The 19,921-nt window shown below is 33.5% G+C and overlaps 1 protein-coding gene across 18 annotated transcripts in view; it reads right to left on the reverse strand.

Moving 5' to 3' along the window:
• The window catches only part of Usp16-45 (ubiquitin specific protease 16/45), a 132,488-nt gene that overhangs the window by 15,502 nt on the left and 97,065 nt on the right, over positions 1–19,921 (reverse strand). For 15 of the 18 annotated variants that reach the window (XM_068380501.1, XM_068380495.1, XM_068380497.1 and 12 more), the window contains 2 exons: positions 17,971–18,112; positions 7,864–8,160 (listed from right to left, as the gene is read on the reverse strand). In XM_068380501.1, coding sequence (XP_068236602.1) covers positions 7,864–8,160; positions 17,971–18,112 — 439 coding nt within the window. The remainder of the gene's footprint in view (positions 1–7,863; positions 8,161–17,970; positions 18,113–19,921) is intronic. The other 3 variants (XM_068380499.1, XM_068380504.1, XM_068380505.1) reach the window with 1 other exon arrangement.

Consider the following 19,921-nt stretch of genomic DNA (forward strand, 5'->3'; position numbering starts at 1 on the left):
TATTGGCGGCAATTCTATAACAAACTTTCGACTAGCTAATAATACACGCTAATTATACTGTACATATCCCGCACCTTGTAACAGCACTGGACTGTTATAAACTTAAACTGAACATTAAAAATCGCTTAGTAGTACCCTAATTTAAAAAGACACAAGTATTATATAAACTTTGTTAACCTGACTTTGTAGCATCTCTAGTGTGTGGTAACATGAGAAAAGCCTATACTACTATGAAAAAAAGTGTTTACATGAATCTGCATGAATTTAACTAAATGGTGTCAATGAAATATGGTTAGACTACATAAATTGCTCTCATAACTAGAACAACTGTGAGAGAGAGAGAGAGAGAGAGAGAGAGAGAGAGAGAGAGAGAGAGAGAGAGAGAGAGAGAGAGAGAGAGAGAGAGAGAGAGACCTGCCATGCTTTTGTTCGATAATTTAGTTCGACTTGGTGCAATGTATAGATTTTTCACAAAAGCTCCCATTATATCTTGACAATCCGTCAGTCGTGTAGCCTTTGCAATGACAGATATAAAAATATTTCTGGGTCCTTCTAATACATTTTTCTGATAAAATCTTCCAATTATACCAGAGAAAGATAAAAGCATGGAATGCAGAGGTTACAACCCTCGCGCAAGCACCTTGTGGGTGTCGTGTATAAAGCAAAGGCGCGTGAAATCCACTATTCACAGGTTGTCTTCCATTTAGTTAATTCCTTCGTCAAAGGGATGGGCAGATACAAAGGCCCTAGCCAACCTACCAATATTTTACTGCACTTAGCAAATTTTGATGTTTTCAAAAATGTTCCTAGATTAAAAACGGTGCCATATTATCGATGGTAACCCTATACTAGATATTTTCCTTAATAGTACTGTATCATTTTTTGTATCTTTAGAAAGATTACAGTTAGTACAGAAGCTGTAAAAATTAAGTTTCTATCATTACCTATTACTTGACTATCAGAAATGTAACACAAAAGTATAAGAAAAAAAAGTTAAACCTAGCACACTTTTACTATATTAAATACACAATGTTAAAACTACAAAAAGCTGTAAAAATTGAGTTTCTATCACTACATTATTACTCGACTATCAGAAATGACAAACAAAAGTATAAGAAAAAGTTAAACCTAGCACTCTTTTACTATATTACATCACAATGTTGTAACTACAAATGGTAAGGGAGAGCTCTATATAGATACAATACATGCTTAACTAATTGCCAGCTTAAATATACAATTTCTGTAAATAAACTGAACAATTCATTAAAATAGAATGGAAACCAAATTGGAAATGGAGTACAAATATTTTACACAGCAAAAATTCAAAACATAGTTCATACATAATGCATTTTTCTCTACAGGTACTATTTACAATTCTTCAACTTTGTAATATGAGTTTTGCTAAAATATATATAATAAAAACTTAAAAGGATACAGTAAAATTATATGAAAATGCAGTTTCCATTAAAATGAAACTACAGTACTTAATTTGTTATGTCTGTGCATCACTAAAGACACATAATTGTGACTTAGTTTGATAAAAACGCCAACTTCCTACAAAAATTTGTTTTAAATTGAATATCCTTATCCATCTATAGTAACAATATGTTGACTCAGCATGTTTTATATCTTGACCAAAAACACATTAAGGTAATGCTCACAACTCATCATAGACATTGCCAAAGCTAATAATACAAAAAGGCCTTCAACAGTCGAACTTTTCCCAACCAATTTGGGTAAAGTGCCTCACACCCACGCTTCTTATGAAGTGTTATACAAAATCCAAAGTTCATTTAATTAGATTATCTGCTATGGCTTTTGAATCACAAAAGCATTGAACTACTGTGCTATAATATCTTTTGCTGATTAGTTTAATCCATATATTTCATGACTGAATTTAACATGTCCTGTTACCATGGATGGCAGATATAGACAACTTTGTATCATAAAGAGAAAAAGTAAAAACTCAGCAAAATTATTAAAATTAGTTCTATAAACAGAAATTTTTTTAGGTCTTATCATAAGAAGGAAACCATATTCAATTATTTAATTAGTTTGCTCCACATATCCAATGTCTTCACTCTTTGAGAAACCCAAAGAATGCAAACAAAATTTACCTTTATTATTTGGTTGTTCAAAGCAAATCAAACAATTTACAATATAATAAGACCACAATACATTGGAATCATCATGTTGGTCTAAGCAGCACAGACATCAGCAGTTGATAAATCATTACCAAACAAACAAATACAGTCTCCATATGGTACATATTCTATAATCCCAAATCTCATGGTAAACAGTACATACAATATATTGGTATATATTTATAAGAATGACATTGGCAATTTAGAATAAATTTGTACATTTCTACCATGATGAAAACTAACTTTGAAAATTTTGTCCCTCCCTTATCAGAGAGATTCCATAACAATCCTGTAACACACACAGTTACGAACAATAGATAACATAATCAAAACAATGTGATAGTAATCCCTGGACTTACTTAATCACTTTTGCTTGCATTTCAATATCTTTCAGCCTTAGCTAATCTACAATATATATTTACTTCAAACATTACTACTATGATTATATATGACAGGGTAACATCAATATTTACAAAGAAAGGCAAAGCTAGGTTAGCCCCTTTTATGAAGATTATAAAATATCAACTAAATCTAAAACTGATCTTATTTGATCAATGAAAGTCTACCATAACACAAAAATATAAATCAACTCAATGATGTATTTCATCATGGTAGCAGCTAAGCCTATGGCCAACATTTCACAAACATTAGGAGTAAACATAATACAATCCATGAAATGCATGCATCCTTTTGTCATCAAGGTTCAGACATTGAGGGCTATGAACGGATAAACCCTGGCACAGAAAACAAGCGAGGATCAATAGTGTTAAAAAATACTTGTTTGTCCCACATTCAAGACCAAAATATTGGTAAAAGACCAACGGTAAACAAACACGAGTAATACAGAAAAATAAATAAAAAAAATAACCAACAAAAAATGCTGGCATAAACAAAAACCATAATAAACATTTAATTCACAAGAGAATCTTAAATTGTCTATAGTCGTACGATGCAATTAAATCTTTGACAATTTTTCCTCGGGTTACACGCTTCACTTCACCCCCTTCTTCTCCTTGGTGGTGGTTGGCAGGATGGCAATCCCTCAAAGGGAGGGGATGGAATTGTGGCGGGAGAAAACATTTTAATTTTCATTCAGAGGCCATCATACTGGCACTTGCTATCTATACAAAGTAAGGCACTGTATTTCAAATTATAATTTTATCAAATTAATCACTTAAATAATCCCCCGAGTTCATCGTATTACTCTACTTGAACCGCAAGCTTGCCAGCAACAAAATTAAATTTAATGACATATCCCACTACAATTCGAACCTATCATTTACTATTTGTTGTTTATAGAAATGCTTAAATATGGGAGAGAGGGAGGGAGGGAGGGAGGAAAATGAATGGGGGGGTAAGTGGTCAAATATACTACACAATCCTATTATGAAAATTACAATTCGCTAAAATGAACTACTTGTAAAGTTGGTTTTAGTGATCTATCTATTCACCAAGGCACTTCTAATTTTGGGGGGTAGCCGACATTAAACAAAGGCACAAAACGGTTCCCTTCCTCTCTCTGCTCCTCCAAGCCTGACGAGGGATTCAGCCAAGTTTAGCTGGTACTGCTAGGGTGCCACAGCCCACCCTCCCCCGTTATCCACCACAAATGAAGTTTCATACGCTGAATCCCTTAATGCTGCTACCTCCGCAGTCACCAAGCCGACCGGAGGAAGCAGCAGGGCTTAGTAATATTGCTGTAATATGCAAATTCCCATCTATGACAATCATACACTGGAAATGATGAGACCTACAGTAAATCCCTTTTCGCTCTTACATTATTATTTGTAATTACCATCATCGATTACCAATAGCCTATGAATGGGCATTTCTAATAATCACTCTAAGAGAACTGCTCAAGGACATTAATAATATCTGAATTTTAAAACTGATGTTTACTATTCTGACACATCTGTAGGTTAAATTAACATTTATGTAACATGAGCTTCTCAATGTTAGAATAAAAATTAACTTAAATTCTAAACAAAATTCATTACTTCAATACTTGACCGGAATTTGTTTTGCTATTCATTCCTACCTATATATGCAGTTACTGCTTGATAGCATGGACGTGTCCTATCCTCCCAAAACCACTTAACTTATCCAGCTAATAGACCGGGGAGACATAAAAAATTCTAAGGTACATTACAGCAGACAAATGATTATACAACTCCAAGTACTGGAAGGATTTTATGATTGCAGACAGTCTTTGTTCTTGAAGACTCATTCAGCAATGTCAAACCACAGACCGTGAATGCCTACTAGAAAAGTCTGTGACCCGACTATGTGAAGGTTTTTGCCGGTTATAGTCCTGAGGAGGCTTTCAAACAGATGGTCAAGAAAATTGTAGCCTTGATACAGAGTGAAACAGCCGAAGACCTCCAGAGAGTGGAATAGGATAATGTCTTGGAATTGCTTGATGCACAAAGATCAGCTGACTGAGTACTATCCTGAATTATGTCATTTAAGCAAGGGAGGTAGAAGAGGAAGCACAGGATGATGAACCTAACAAAGAGGATGAAGGCATCATGCTTAAGAAAGTGGGAAAGATGTTACTGGTACTGAAGACTGAAGAAAATGGTATAAAGCATAGCCCTCTCATGTTTATGCACACCATCGTACAAGTGCGTCTATGGATGCAATGAATAGGAAGGTAAAGGAACTCTCCACCATGATGTTCTTGAAATGGCTACATCTTTCTCCAGCCACATAATCTCCTCAACCAAAAACCTTTTCTCTGGCAACATTAGGGGAACTCAAACACAGCCATGATGATGATGGCATTAACAAACCTCCTTCCCATTTATTCAAACCCAGAAAGTTAAGATATTTTAAAATTACTTTATGAACAATGTAAAAAAATGAATCTATTAATGTTACATTAAATACTACAGTAATAATGTTCAGTTTATATATTTGAACATTAAAAAAGTGAATGTACTAAATCGTTATTTCATAATCTCAACTTTACTCATGCTGTACGATTAATGCTTACGTAACATTTTCTTGACAGCCACTGGATCTGGTTAGGATAAACAATAAATTAGCTGTCTTTTTCCAAAGGAAGTTGGTATCGAATTAACCAACAGAATCAAACATAATGGCCTCATCGGTGCACTAGAAATGAATGTTCTTGTCCAAGAAGGACAGGAATGAACTATAAAATCAGACCAGTCAGATCCTGACAGGCATACTAAGCAAAGTAAAAGACCTAACCACAGAAAAAAAGCTAAACTTTACAACTACTCACAAAGCACTAATACTAGGACATATTCCAGGTCTTCTCATTTCTCTGCCTCTCTCTCTCTTTTTTTTTCTTTTTTTTGAAGTTTTTATAGCTTATACATGAAAGATTTATTTTAATATTGTTATTGGTCTTAAAATATTTTATCTTAATTGCTCATTACTTCTCTAGTACTTTATTTTATTTTCTTACTTCCTTTCCTCATTGGGATATTTTTCCCTGTTGGAGCTCATGGGCTTATAGCATCATGCTTTGCCAACTAGGGTTGTAGCTTAGCTAGTAATAATAATAATAATAATAATAATAATAATAATAATAATAATAATAACCTTTGAATCTAACTAGCTATTTACACATCTTGGTCTGTCCCATGGTAATCTGTACCCAGTCTTAATTTGATAATTGACAATAATAACCTAATCAAATTCCTAAATCATGAAAATTAATTTTGTAACTAATTAGCAACTACAGATTGAAAACTACTCCAACTGTTATTTTTTAATTCTCAAACTGAAAAATAAATTGAAAATTATCCACCTCAATAGTTCCCCGGGGTATCTTATTTAAACAAAACTTTACTTCTCTCTAATGATATTTGGCAATTACCAAATTGTGATACCACTAAGAAATTCTCTTCTTAGCTTAGGCAGACTAAAATGAACGAATTCTCTTCTTTAGGTAAGGCAGACTAGAAATAACACATTCCCTTCTTTAGCTTATGCAGCTTTGCCAGGAGCCTGAACTTTGGTGTAAATAACTCACCCTTAGGGACTATACTTGTCCTTGGTTGTTACTCGAGAATTTATTTTCAGTAGAAAAAGATTTGTTTTGCATTTAGGACCAAAAGTTTTTAAACGCACTCTAATCACCTGTTCTTTCCAATCTCTTTTGAAAGAAAAAAATCGTCTCATCTGCTAAACATGAGAGAAACTTTCCTTTATTTAGAGGTTAATATATAGTCTTGTTTGAAAAGGTACATGCAATGCATAGTAATTGGGAAGATCAGTCTTGAGGAATGAACAACAGAATTAAAACTAAGAAATGCATTGCATACAAGGCTGAAATAACCAGGTCCACTAAAAGAGTATCAACTGGCTTGTTTAAAACAGGTACATGCATTGCATGGATGGCTGGCAAGACCCATTTTGAAGCAAGATCATCAGTGGTAAAACCAGGAAATGCACTGCATAAGAGGGTTACTATAGCTAAAGCCTCTTCTACTCTTACCAAGTGGAAAGTAGCCACTGAACAATAAGTGCAGTAGTTTACCCTTTGAGTGCTGAAGAATTTTTTTGGTTATCTTAGTGTCGTCACGTGTGTGAGAAAAGAGGAGAATACGTAAAATATAGGCAGAAATATTCGGTGTATGTTTAGGTAGAGGAAAATTGAGCCATAACCAGAGAGGGATCCACCAATAACTCTGTAGTGGTAGTACCTCAACAGGTGGGTGGTGCCTTGGTCAACCTACTACCCGACTTGATCAAATTCAAATAAGAAATAGGAAAACATACAGGTAGAGTCTCGTGATAAAGTACTACTTGTACACTCAGTACATCAAACGAGTAAACAATCATTCAGCAATGAACCTATATCAAATAAGTAATTCACTCAATAGCCTATTCACTTAATCTATCTACGCTCTCAATATAGAAGTTATATTTTCTAACCTAATACAAGAGTGAACTGAAAAATTTCCTCGCTTCACAGTCGACACAAAATAAATCAATTTCCTATCCAAACATACGATGAACTGAAAAAAATCCTGGTGTTACTCAGCTCCGACTGAAAGAAGATTAAGAAATTAAGATGGTGGAAGCTGGGGATGTCGTTGCTTAAGCAACCGATATTCCCCACCACATTTTCATGAGTGGGGAAAAAAGGGTTTACACATTATTTTCATCAAATCCGAGCTCTTCATTGAATAGCAAATGAATTTCAAGGAAGTTTAATGGAAATATGGTAGTGGATTTGGGAAAGTTATAATGAAGCATGAATTTTACATGCTATTCAGTTGCAAATAAAGAAATTCCTAAAATTCAGATGAGTCATTACTAAATTTTTGTTTTCACAATACTGATACACATAACAATAGTAAATGACAATTTCTAAGACAACATAAGCAATAAACCTTCATACAATCTCATATAAAAAATTGCACATATCAAAAAGTACAGTAAAGTACAGTATTAGAGTCACAAACATTTCTGAACACATTACAGTTTCTGAAAAGTAAAGTTGAACAGCACACAAAAGTTTTACACTGTAACAACATGAAATTCCCACTAAGACTGGCATACAGAGTAAGAATTTCATCAAGATATCGTAACAACACACAAGATTAGTTTTCCCAAAAAATTTCATTCTTCAGCTCGACGTAGTAGGTTCCTAGTAGCACTCCTCAAGTATTGGTTCGAAAGTTGTTTGTCACCTTTTATGCATTAGTCAGAGATTCGGTTCAGTTACAGGTCAACTTACCTTAGCAGTCGAGTGCCATAAAAGGGGAAGAACTGGAAAAACTAATGGCTTCGAGATGCACTGCTGAACTATATTTTGACTGGAAGAATATTCCTGCCCCTTATTTTGTGACACAAAAGGGGGGCTAGTCATGCACTGCAATTGCCTCCAAACTGCCAATGGCTGTGCACCAGCACCTGTTGGTTTTGAAGGACTGTAGATGCACCAGGCCGCCTTGGTGTGGCCTTCATCTGCCATAGGGTGAGATGAAGAGGCGTTGAGGACCACATCCGAGGCAGAACTGACATTAGGAGAGGCCTGAGAGACAGAATAAACATAATGGCATCTACACCATGTTTTGATGCCCTTCATCCTTTAAAAACTTCTTGAGGTTCTCAGCAGTTCATGCTCTAAAAACTCTTGGTTAACATGACATCTCTAGCAAAATTAAAATAAATAACATCTACTGGAAAAATTATCTATGAGTTAACACATTAACAGCTAAGGCAAGTAACAACTAAGTGTAGAAACCTACATGAACTGAACCATAAAGTTTTAAAACCAAAGACCAAAGTGCTACAGAAAGATTGCAACTACATTTGCAACAAAAATAGCAAACTAAATACGACAGGATGAAAAGTATGATAACTAAATGAGGTTGAGAGCACTTGATCTCGTGAAAATAAGAATAAGTCCAAGTACCTGAGTAACTGAAGATCTGTTACCAATAGTATCATTTGTATTAAAAGAAAACTAACAATGTTTTTCACTTACCTACAGTTAAATAGTACAGGACAATCAGGCAAAAACTACAGACTAATAGTGGAATTATGCAATCTTACCTGATTATAATCTACTTTTTATTACATATCACAGTATTTCTTTTCATAGAATTTGCATTAACTGACCCTTTTTACTTGATTCACAGCAATTAATATTCTTTTTTATTTACATAACATGATTTACTTCCAGATTGATGGTATAACAAAACACCATATTTAAATTGAAACTGAACTTTGAAATTTGTAGCCATCTGGTCATCGTTATGAGAATGGAAAGAGCAATAAATTACCACGTGGCCAAGTGGTATGTCACTGTAACTACAAGTTTCCTGGACCAGGGTTCGACTCCCGGCCGGTCAGAAGCTATTGTCTTTGTATGATTTCACCTGGGGCTCTGTTCCCGAGATCGTTAGGAGAATCCAAACATTAATGTATCAAAAATATGTGGCTTATTTGAATATGAAAAACACATCCAAATGTGCAAAATTTATCTTGCATTCATATATATACCCCCGCATATACTCAAGAGTAATTCATATGAAAACAGGACAAAAATGATTAAAACACCACTCAGTTTTCCATCTTCAAAAGAAATACTAGAGTAAAATATATAAAAATGGAAAATGGCTAAAAATTGTACTGCCTTATATGGTCACGATTGCTTGGCCTTTTATCAAGTCATGAGTCACTGCATTTGAGTTATAATCTCTTCAAGAAAACTGCATCTATTTTGTCAGTATGCAAAAGTAACATTAAAAACCTTACAACAATTTGAGAAAGGCATACAGAACAGTATAAGGTTACATATTAAGATCAACCATGCAGTTAGAAGTATTAATTTCATCTACTAATATCACAATGAAGTGCTGTTTTAGTCTTACGATAGAAATTTCTAATCACCAGCAAACAAAATGCAGTGTCATATGGGCAATACATCAATTAATTTAGAAAAATGCATTTTCCTGTCTTATAACATCCATTTGTCTGTGTCCTAATTAAGATCTTAGAAATTGTTAATATTTTTAAATGTTCCTATACCTATAACGATATATTTTTCACTACTAACACAGAAGTGGCTTGAAAGAAGAGTATACTTATCCCCTGAAAGCTTAGTATAATATTAAATCTACATAAACAAGATTTTGGTCACAATAAGTTCATACAGTTACATAGAAACGTATCAATAGTACAGTATTTACAAATACTGTATATTTACAAATGCTATACTATTACACACAATTTTGAATATATTCTTGCACTTGATTCGAGTGCAAGAATAATACACATTTTATTCACAAGTGCATTCGCTTGCAGTTTCCAAACAACATTGAATACATTCCTCAAGCATTTTTGTTGTGATTCTATTCTCCCTATTTCAAAAATCCCCATTCTGCAAAAACTTTACACTTTTAGCCTCAAAATATTCATTCATATTTTCCATCTTTATCTTCAGCAGACAATTTCCACCTATTCAACTATAAGTTCAGATATCTCCTGTATTCATTGTATACCACAATCATAACTCACCAGTGCTTTCTTCTCTTTATCATCATCCATAACACTTACAATGAAATCCTGTACCTACCCGCAACACACTTCCACATTCAACATTTTCATCACTTCTTCCTTCCTTCCATTTATCTTCACAATCATAACCAGTATTAACTTCTACCTTTCTTCTCAGATCTAGTACAGTATTCTAACCTTTTATATCAGTAACTATTTATTTGAAAACAATCTACATATAAAATCATTCTTTAATCTTATATTCAGTTCTATCAGTCTACCCATATCTATGCATATAAAGGGAAGAGGTGGTGTACGGATAATGATGGTGAGGACGATGACAGTGAGTTTCAAATTTCTCACAGCCCTTTCATATTCCAATGACACAATAACCATACATCATCTTGATTTATGTCTAATATTTCTTTCCTTATCAGAAACTTGAACTTTCTTTACATGCATGAAACATTTATTCTACTATCTAAGCATAAGCTTAAAGAACCTTTCCTTTTAGTAGACACCTTACATATCAAAAGCAAATCGATTACTCTCAAACATAAGATCCATCCAAAATTGAAAAACAATCTAATTCAAACCCCTTCAATTTTGTCATTATCCCTTTCAGCATTTTCTTTCATCTTTAGTAAATAACTTGTAAATAATACCCAACTCTTCTGAGAAAATACAATTTCTCCTACAACCAACACCTAACCAACATATTCTGTTAATCCTTAATTTTGAACATACTCATATTTCTTTCTTCTTCTTTATGTCTGTATACCAAAAAATTTTCCTGATTGCCATGTCTCCATCCTTGAGCCTTTCACACTCCCCAACGGCACTAACCTCTCTTCCTCCATTTCTAAATCATTCTTTGTATATATTCATTAAGCTCTCATAAGACTTAATAAAACATTCACATCCACATTTTGAGTCCTCCATCTTGTACTAGAAGTACTTTCCAACCTAAATTTTGCTTTAACAAAGAAAGATCAAATATACCTATAGATACTGTCCATCTAAACGCCTTACCAATAAAATTACTTTCCCCCACGAGTCAACATTTCATGCTTAGCAGTCTACTTGAACTAGAGTACTCTTTACAGCTAACTTACTCTTTCATGCAATTTGAATACTATACTGTAACTGTAATCTATCATTAGTAATCTTCAGCAACAACTGTATCTAAATCTTATGTTTTATACAACAGAACACAACTGCCCAATAACACAGTCATGATTGGGCTCTCTAGTATTGAAAGGTTACAGAAAGGGTAGTGATAAGAGTCAAACTTTTATATAGAGGATGGAAAATGGTCGTCTGCTGAAGAAGGTGATGAATGCAAGAGTTGATGGGAGAAGTGCAAGGTTTGGGTGGATAGTTTGAATGAAAAAAGCACTAAGTGAGAGGAGGATAGGTGTGAGAGAGGAAAGGGGGTGCAAGAAATAGGAATGAATGGAGAGCGATTGTGACGCACTTTTGATAGGCCCTGCTGCTACCTCGGGTAACCATGGGGACCACTGAGGTAGCGGCAGTAGAGGAATCAGCATATGAAACTTCATTTGCAGTGGATTATGGGGGAGGGTGGACTGTGGCTCACTAGCAGTACCAACCAGTTGGCCAAGTCCCTAGTCAGGTCAGGAAAAATCCTTTTTTGTTTCTTTTTTGGATGTCGGGTACCTCCCAAAATTTGGGGGAAGTGCCATGGTAGATAGATATATGATTGTGAGACATAAATGAAATTAGTAAGTAGTAAATAAATTGAATGCATAAATTAGGTAACTGTAACTACCAAAGATGTATTCAATAAAGCCCTAGCAATGTAATATAGCTAATGTCGAACATCAATACTAGGGTAAGAAAACCTATGACTAACAAGGAAAGAAACCTAATCATAACAGGAGACAGAGTGACAACACTTCCTTGAAATCTTAAGATAGGCTAAAACGTGCCTGTATGACACTACTTAGAATAAAATTAGTAAATAAATCAACAATAAGCAAAGCAACAAATCAATTGTTATTGACAACAGCATAGATGAAATTATTCATAAAACACTCAAATAATTTTTCTTAATACAAAATTTTTCAAATTACACTCAATATGAACATTAAGTAATATATATGAATAATGTACACTATATATTTGTTTGTTTTTACAAGGAAAAGAATTAAAACAAGCTATCCATAAACAAAAGAGTAAATAACATACTAAGTTCCAACAGTTCCAATAACAAATAGTAACAACTGGGTAATACATTACAAAGAAGTGAAATATGGAATTTTTATACACAAAAATATATATATTTCTTGAAGTACAAACTGAAGATATTTTTCTTCTTCTCTGAGGCCACCCTCTTATAACAACAACAATATTTCTACAGAGATCATGTAGTATTATTTGATCCATATTGGTGTCTAAATAATGATAGTGAGCATTGACTTAGATAACCGATTAACATATTCCTGTATTTTTAAGATGTATAAATTCTGTCAAATGGAACTCCCATGTGTCATTGCTTTTCCAATATAACAATATACTCATAAAACTATTAATTAAATATGGGCATATAACATTTTATGGTATCAAGATAATGAATCGTACCAGAATAAAAATAATGTCAGAAATCCAGCAAATGAAAGCAAAACCAAAAATATTCTTTAAATTTAATTTCTGCTTCAAGATTAGTACCATTAAAATATTGAAGCTTTTAAAGCTTTTTTTTTCATTTCTAAAGCTAAAAAATTAAAACAACATATACATAGTAAAGCGAACTAAAACCAGTATTCATTAAATTTTCTTACACAAAATCCAAAGAATCTAAAAATAATCACACCTTTGAAAGATACATATAAATTGATAACTTTATTTTACATATCTTATTAAAATCTTCCAAATTGGGATAGAAATTAAGACAACAATAAAAATTTAAATCACAATAATTCTTGTAATCTCTTGAATTTGATGAAAATCTACCTTTCAGCTTTTATGTAATGGTAAGTACTGTACACTCAATATAAAATTATGCTTCTTAATGCAATTACTGCTCCAAACTTTAAACCATTTGTTTTCCATCTGGATAACTGCAGTCTCCCATTATCATTATCTTTTAAATAGGATTGTTTGAATTTTCTAACCCTTTTACCCCCAATGCTATTTGGAACTTTCCAACCCTTAACCCCCAGGCAATATATTTTTATAAATTGCTCTAACTGCCTTAATTTTCATCATAGAGAGGTCAGGTTGGTCTCATTATTTTGGAAAATGCCTGAAGTTTCTCATAAAGTTATAAAAAATATGCAAAAAATGTAAAAAAGTATTTGCAAGGACGTACCGGTACGTCCACGGGGGTAAAGGGATGAGTTTTCTGAAACGTACCAGTACGTCCATTGGGGGTAAAAGGGTTAACAATCATAACCATGATTGGAAAAGGTTAAAAATCCCTGTTTTTTAACTTTTAAAAGCTATATTGCATTGAGAAATGTCAATTGGCTCCCTTTTTGTCTAACAAATGAATTAGTAGAGAATGCTAATACTGCACAGTACAGAGATCAAAATACATAATTTTAAAAATGGCACTCAGGTAAACTGTCCGGTACCATAAGAAATTCCATCGTTTTGCTGTTAACCTACAGAGCAGTTTTTCTGTCAGTATCATTTTCCTCTCCCCCTCTGGGGGAGAGAAAACTCCTACCAGACGCGTCCCCCGGGTGGCGGATGGGGGAACCCCTAGGAATTAAACTCTCTTAGGGCTGCTCTGAGTATGTTGAATAAGGAGCCGTGGACCAAACGACTGAGGTGCTGACAGTATATTCAGCAATAGGTTAGGACAGGCCTAGCAAGCCGCTAACTGAATCTTTAACGCTCGAGAAACTCAAGGATCAGTTGTCAGATGTAAAAATAGGCGACGAAACTGGGAACGTCTTAGGAAAAACGCTAAAGATAAACTGAATTTTAAATGTGGTACCCTAAATATTGGCACGTACAGTAGTAAGGAAGACGAAATACTAGATATGGTGAAGGAGAGAAAACTTGATTTATTAGGAATGGCTGAAACCAGGCATAGAGGTGAAAGTGCAGGACAGGACCTAGGAGATGGATACGTACTGATTTATCGTGGAGTAGATGCAGGAATCAGAAAGCATGGTGTTGCTATGATCGTAGGACCCAGACTTGCCCCCTATATACAAAAAATACAATTGATCAGCGAAAGACTTATTAGTTGCACATTTAGAATAAAGAACACAAATTATAATGTCTTTCAGATTTATGCACCACAGCAAGGCCACACACAAGAGGAAAAAGATGCTTTTATGGAACTTTTAGAATTACATTTGGAGGGACAGCCAGAAGGCATCAACCTACTACTAGGAGATTTTAATGCACGGGTTGGCTGTGAGAGAAGAGGGATAGAGAATGTAATAGGCCCATTTGGAGAGGAAACAAGAAACGTTGAAGGAGAAAACTTAATAGATTTTTGCATAAGAAATCACCTAAAGATCATGAATGGATTCTTTAAACACCAGGACTCACACAAATACACCAGATATAGATGGAATCAAACCACAGGGCAGTTTGATCAAAAATCAGTAATTGATTATGTCGTTATATCAGATAAGAGGCTTGTAGAAAATGTTAAAGTATTGCCAGGAGTCTCCCTTGATTCAGATCATAGACAAGTCATAGGAAAAATTTACATTCCTCCCATAAGATCAGAGAAAACAGAGAAGAGAAAAATGATAAAAACAGAATCCTTGAAAGACCCAGATATCAAAAGGGAGGGGACCTAGCAAAGCAGATATTATATGACCTAACCTTGTCATTCTGGTTAGAGAGCATGGTTACTGAAGACTGGGGAAAACATATTTCTGTACCCTTTTATAAAGGTAAAGGTGATTCAGGTAAATGCGAAAATTATAGAGGTATAACGCTCATATGTCATGCAGCAAAACTTTATGAGAGGATTTTAGAAAAAAGGGCGCGACACATCATTGAACCTCAGCTAGGCGAAGAACAGCATGGATACAGAAAGGACAGAAGTACATCAGATCTCATATTCGCCTTGAGGCTTGTTATTGAAAAATCATAGGAATACAATAGGCCACTGTATATAGCATTTATTGATTTGGAAAAGGCATTTGACTCGGTACCTAGGAACAAATTGTGGAGGTGCTTGGGAGAGGTTTATGGACTCGACGGTAGATTGGGAGCTGCAATAAAGAGCACGTACGAACCATGTATGAATAATGTAAGGACTGGATACAAGAATGAAAATTGGTTTAGAGTAACAACAGGTGTTAAGCAGGGAAGCGTTCTTTCCCCACTCTTGTTCATTGCATATATAGATGTAATTATAAGAAGTTTTAAGGAAAGAATAAATATCTCGGGAGACATTATGATTTTTGCTGATGATATTGCTTTCTGGACATATGATCGGGAGGAACTAGAAAGAGCATTGATAGCCTTGAACGATTGTTTAACAGAAGCTGGACTGAAGATGAACATTAATAAAACAGAAATATTAACAATCAGCAAACAACAACAAGCTCCAACGAACATCATGATAAGAAATACGGTAATTAAGGACACCAACGCATTCAAGTATTTAGGGTGTATGTTTACAGATAACGGCTATAAGAACAAAGAAGAAATTACTGAACGAATAAAGAAATATAATAAATGCTGTGGAGCACTCTATCCAATTATGAGAGATACATACGTACCTATAGAAGTAAAGAAAACCATATTTGAAGGATTACTAACACCAATCATGACATATGGATCAGAGAGCTGGACAATGACCATCAAAGACAGGAGCAGAGTCCAAGCTTCAGAGATGAAAATCCTGAGAACAATAATGCACAAAACAAGAAGAGATAGAATAAGAAATGTAGATTTTAGAAGGATGGTTGGGGTATCTCCTATGTTGAACAAGATTGAGAAGGGACAGCTGAGATGGTTGGGACATTTAATGAGAATGGATGGAAATAGAATTGCAAGGAAGAGATGGGACTGGACGCCTGGTGGGAGGAGATCAAGAGGTAGACCACGTAAACGCTGGAGGGATGGAATTGAAGAGATTTTGACAAAGAACAACATGCCAACAATTGAACAGCTGAGAAGAGAGCGAATTTTTGAAAACAGAATTGAGTGGAGAAGACAACTGATTCCACTGACAGGCTGAAAGCCTACCTGGGAGTGGAAGTGAAGTGAAGTGAAGATCATTTTCCTAAAGCTTTCTATTCTGAGACAATTTAAATTATTTCAATGCCATCATACACTAATGTCTAAAATTTCATAAGCTCTACAATAATTATATTTAATTTACCTCCTTGTAATTTACTTGTTATTTTTCCCATTTTCTTTTATTTCTGATAGGAAATTACTATACATACTTTGGAAGAAGACTTTACAAGTGAATAATCTAAATCATATAGCATGGGAATTTTCCTGTATTTCAATACAAAAAAATAATCATAACATCTGTCTACATCAACCTTAAGTGTCAGATGTAAAGCAATAGTTTTTATTAATAAGAAAATAATATTCTTTTCGAGCTTCTATTTCTATAAACATACCCAGATGTTCATATTGCTCTTTCTCCAGAATGTCGGGTCATCGACGTTTACCCTAAAAACCTTTATACGAAAATTCTCCTTTTCTTTCCTTTCAAAAGACATATGCTTTACTGGGGACATGTACCTTTTTTGAAAGGAAAAAAAAAAGGGTAAATTTTTCAAAAATATTTGGAAGCATACATTGCTAAACTGAGCTTCTAGAGAAGAAGCAATATGAACATTAGCTGAGTATAGAAATAAAAACTAAATTGTGATATTCAAGGAGATTATATATTCATAATACCTCAAAGATAATTTTCAAGCAAATACCTTTCTTTGAAAAAAAGTTATAAAAATTTGAAGAAGAAATTGCAAGAAGATTAAACATCAAAATTTGTACTGGATACACTTTCAGATATTCCTAAAGGCACAATATGTATCAGTTATCAGTCACATTTTTTTAATAAATCTTTTTTCATATATCCTTCTTTACTACCTCACTAAATAACAATATATCTATAAACATATCTAACGGTAATAAAAGTAAAGGTAAAACACATTATTACACATGCTTTTTCTTCACACTCATCTCTCCAATTTAGTCTTCAACGGGTTTGTTATGGGAACACCATACATCAGTATAGATACATAAAGACCTTATATAAAACTGAAGTATTTTAATATATAAAAATTATGGTAATGTATATTACATAATTAATGCCTTAAATCAATTGGACAGCCACAATTAGGATGAAAGGTAAACCTTTACCTTATCAATAACTTTTTCTTTGTCATAAGACAAAGCTGTCTTATTTGAAATGGTCAGTGATATAGTTTTGAACACTTTTGATTCAGTGGCACCTTAATATAAATTATTGAAAAGTCTCCCTTTACCTTTTCAATAACCTTTTCTTCGTCAAAGGACAAAGCTATCTTATTTGAAATTGTCCGTGATATAGTTTTGAACACTTATGATTCAGTGGCACCTTAATATAAGTTATTGAAAAGTCTCCCTTTACCTTTTCAACAACTTTTTCTTTGTCAAAAGACAAAGCTATCTCATATGAAATGGTCGGTGATATCATTTCAAGAACCTTTGATTCAGTAGTTTCTTAACATAAGTTATCGTCAATGCTTGTTTCAAACACTGGAGTTTTTCAAATGACTATACCCCAAACCAACAAAATTATATTAATAATAAAGCGTTCAGTTACTATGTATTAGAAGGTTAATGATGTAAACATAAAAAAAAAAACTATCAGATAGTAATGGTGAACACTTACCACTGGGTCGTGATAGTTCTCTAGGTCATCTCCTGTGTCGAGTCCGTTGCAATCCCTTTCATTAGGAGTGAAGTATCTTTCAGACGTTTCTGATGCCGAGTTATAATTAAGATGATCGCTTGATTGGCATGAGTTTAAACATCTGAAAGTGAGAGAGAAAGATCCTACATTAAATATGATTTATCCTAACAAGTACGAAGTTGTTTGATAAAAAAGAAGAAAAATCTAAAGCCAGCATTATTTTCATAAATTCACTGGCATTTTAGATGAATTCACTATATCAATATATGGAAGTTTAAAAACAATATTGCAGAACAACTAATAAGAAATTAAACCTGACCATTTACTGCAACTACCAACGTACCAATATTTATACAGTTCATTATACACAAGAAATTTAAAAAAACATATCGTCACCCTCATAAACTAACTGCCTAAGTCATTTTCTCCACTTGTTGGGAAATCAAAAAGAAACCTTCTCATTTCCTAATTCTTTATATCATTGTCTTGAGTTTCAATTCACAAATTCTTAATAGAAGAATTTGTGAATGAGAATTTGTTAATTGAACCTCACCACAATGATATAAAGAATTAGGAAATGAGGTTTTCTTTTTTATTTCCCAACAAGTGGAGAAAATTACTTAGGCAGTAAGTTTATGAGGGTGACGATATGAATACTGTACTTGAAATCTATGTTGCAAACAGCCTTCATATTAGAAATTCAAAATTTGTAAATCTTAAAACAAAGAATCAATCATTAATGTAACTCGCCTCATTAATGTTATAACAAATTCTAAGCTTATAATTTTCTGCGAGCTTTGAAATAGATTTAAAATTCTGTTAGCGGCAACATCAGCTTGAAATGTGAAACATCAATATTATGATCTTGGTTTTTTTTGGTTAATAAAGGATGCAAAAATGGGGGAAAGTTTGTTGATTAAGGATTCAGATTTTTGATGCATGTAAAACAAGATAAAATAATAGAGCACTGATGGTACCCCTGAAACACAGGATGATAAATACCAACCACTCACTCGGTAAAGATTTAAACTGCAGACTCTACAAACAAAATGAAAGTTTAAAAGAATAAACTCAATCATAAGGCAAAAACTACAAGAAATAAAAATAAACTAAAAAATAAATCTAACATGTTTGAGAGAACGTAACAAGGACCATCACTAAAAACACTACATAAATAAACAACTTATTTATCATCGAAGCAGATTGCAACTGAAACATAATCAAGGTAGTAATAAAATGCATGAAGGTGTGGATGCCTCTGGTTTCCATAAATAATAAGTTATTGATATGCTACCAACATAAACACTTATTTTTTTTGGCAGATGAATACAGCACACCAATTAGGACAGTTTATGTTATAGTACTGAAACAGGAAAAATTAGTGAACGAAAAAATAAGGCTTATGCAGGGTAGTCTGTGAATAAAGTCTTAATCAGAAACTCATATCAGGATAACCATTATTAAGTAATTATTTCCACAATCATCGGCACACTGCATTACCTTAGACCATTTGTACAATATGAAGATAATCGCTCGTTAAATTCTTATACATATAACACTTTTTGACAAGAGATTTCATTTTTCGCCAATTTTCATATGATTAATTGGAAACATAAAATCAATATGAAAATAATTAATAGTATATTTACCTGCAATAAAACTGTAGTCAGTGTTATGGAACTACTGAAGGACAAGAGTCGATATCAGGACATAGACCATGTACAAGATGGATTCATCCATTTTCTAATTACGTGATATTAAATTACAATATACTCAAATGCCCAAGAGGCCAAGATCAACTGTTTCAAGATTAAAATGTAATATAAAGTACTAAATTATTATTTAACAACCTAATTATCTGATAGCTATCTTACACTTAGAAAAAAAATTGCTGTTTTGTCTATGCTTGAACATATTTTACAAAATATTA

This window comes from Palaemon carinicauda, chromosome 9 (assembly GCF_036898095.1).
Source record: "Palaemon carinicauda isolate YSFRI2023 chromosome 9, ASM3689809v2, whole genome shotgun sequence".
NCBI lineage: Eukaryota > Metazoa > Arthropoda > Malacostraca > Decapoda > Palaemonidae > Palaemon > Palaemon carinicauda.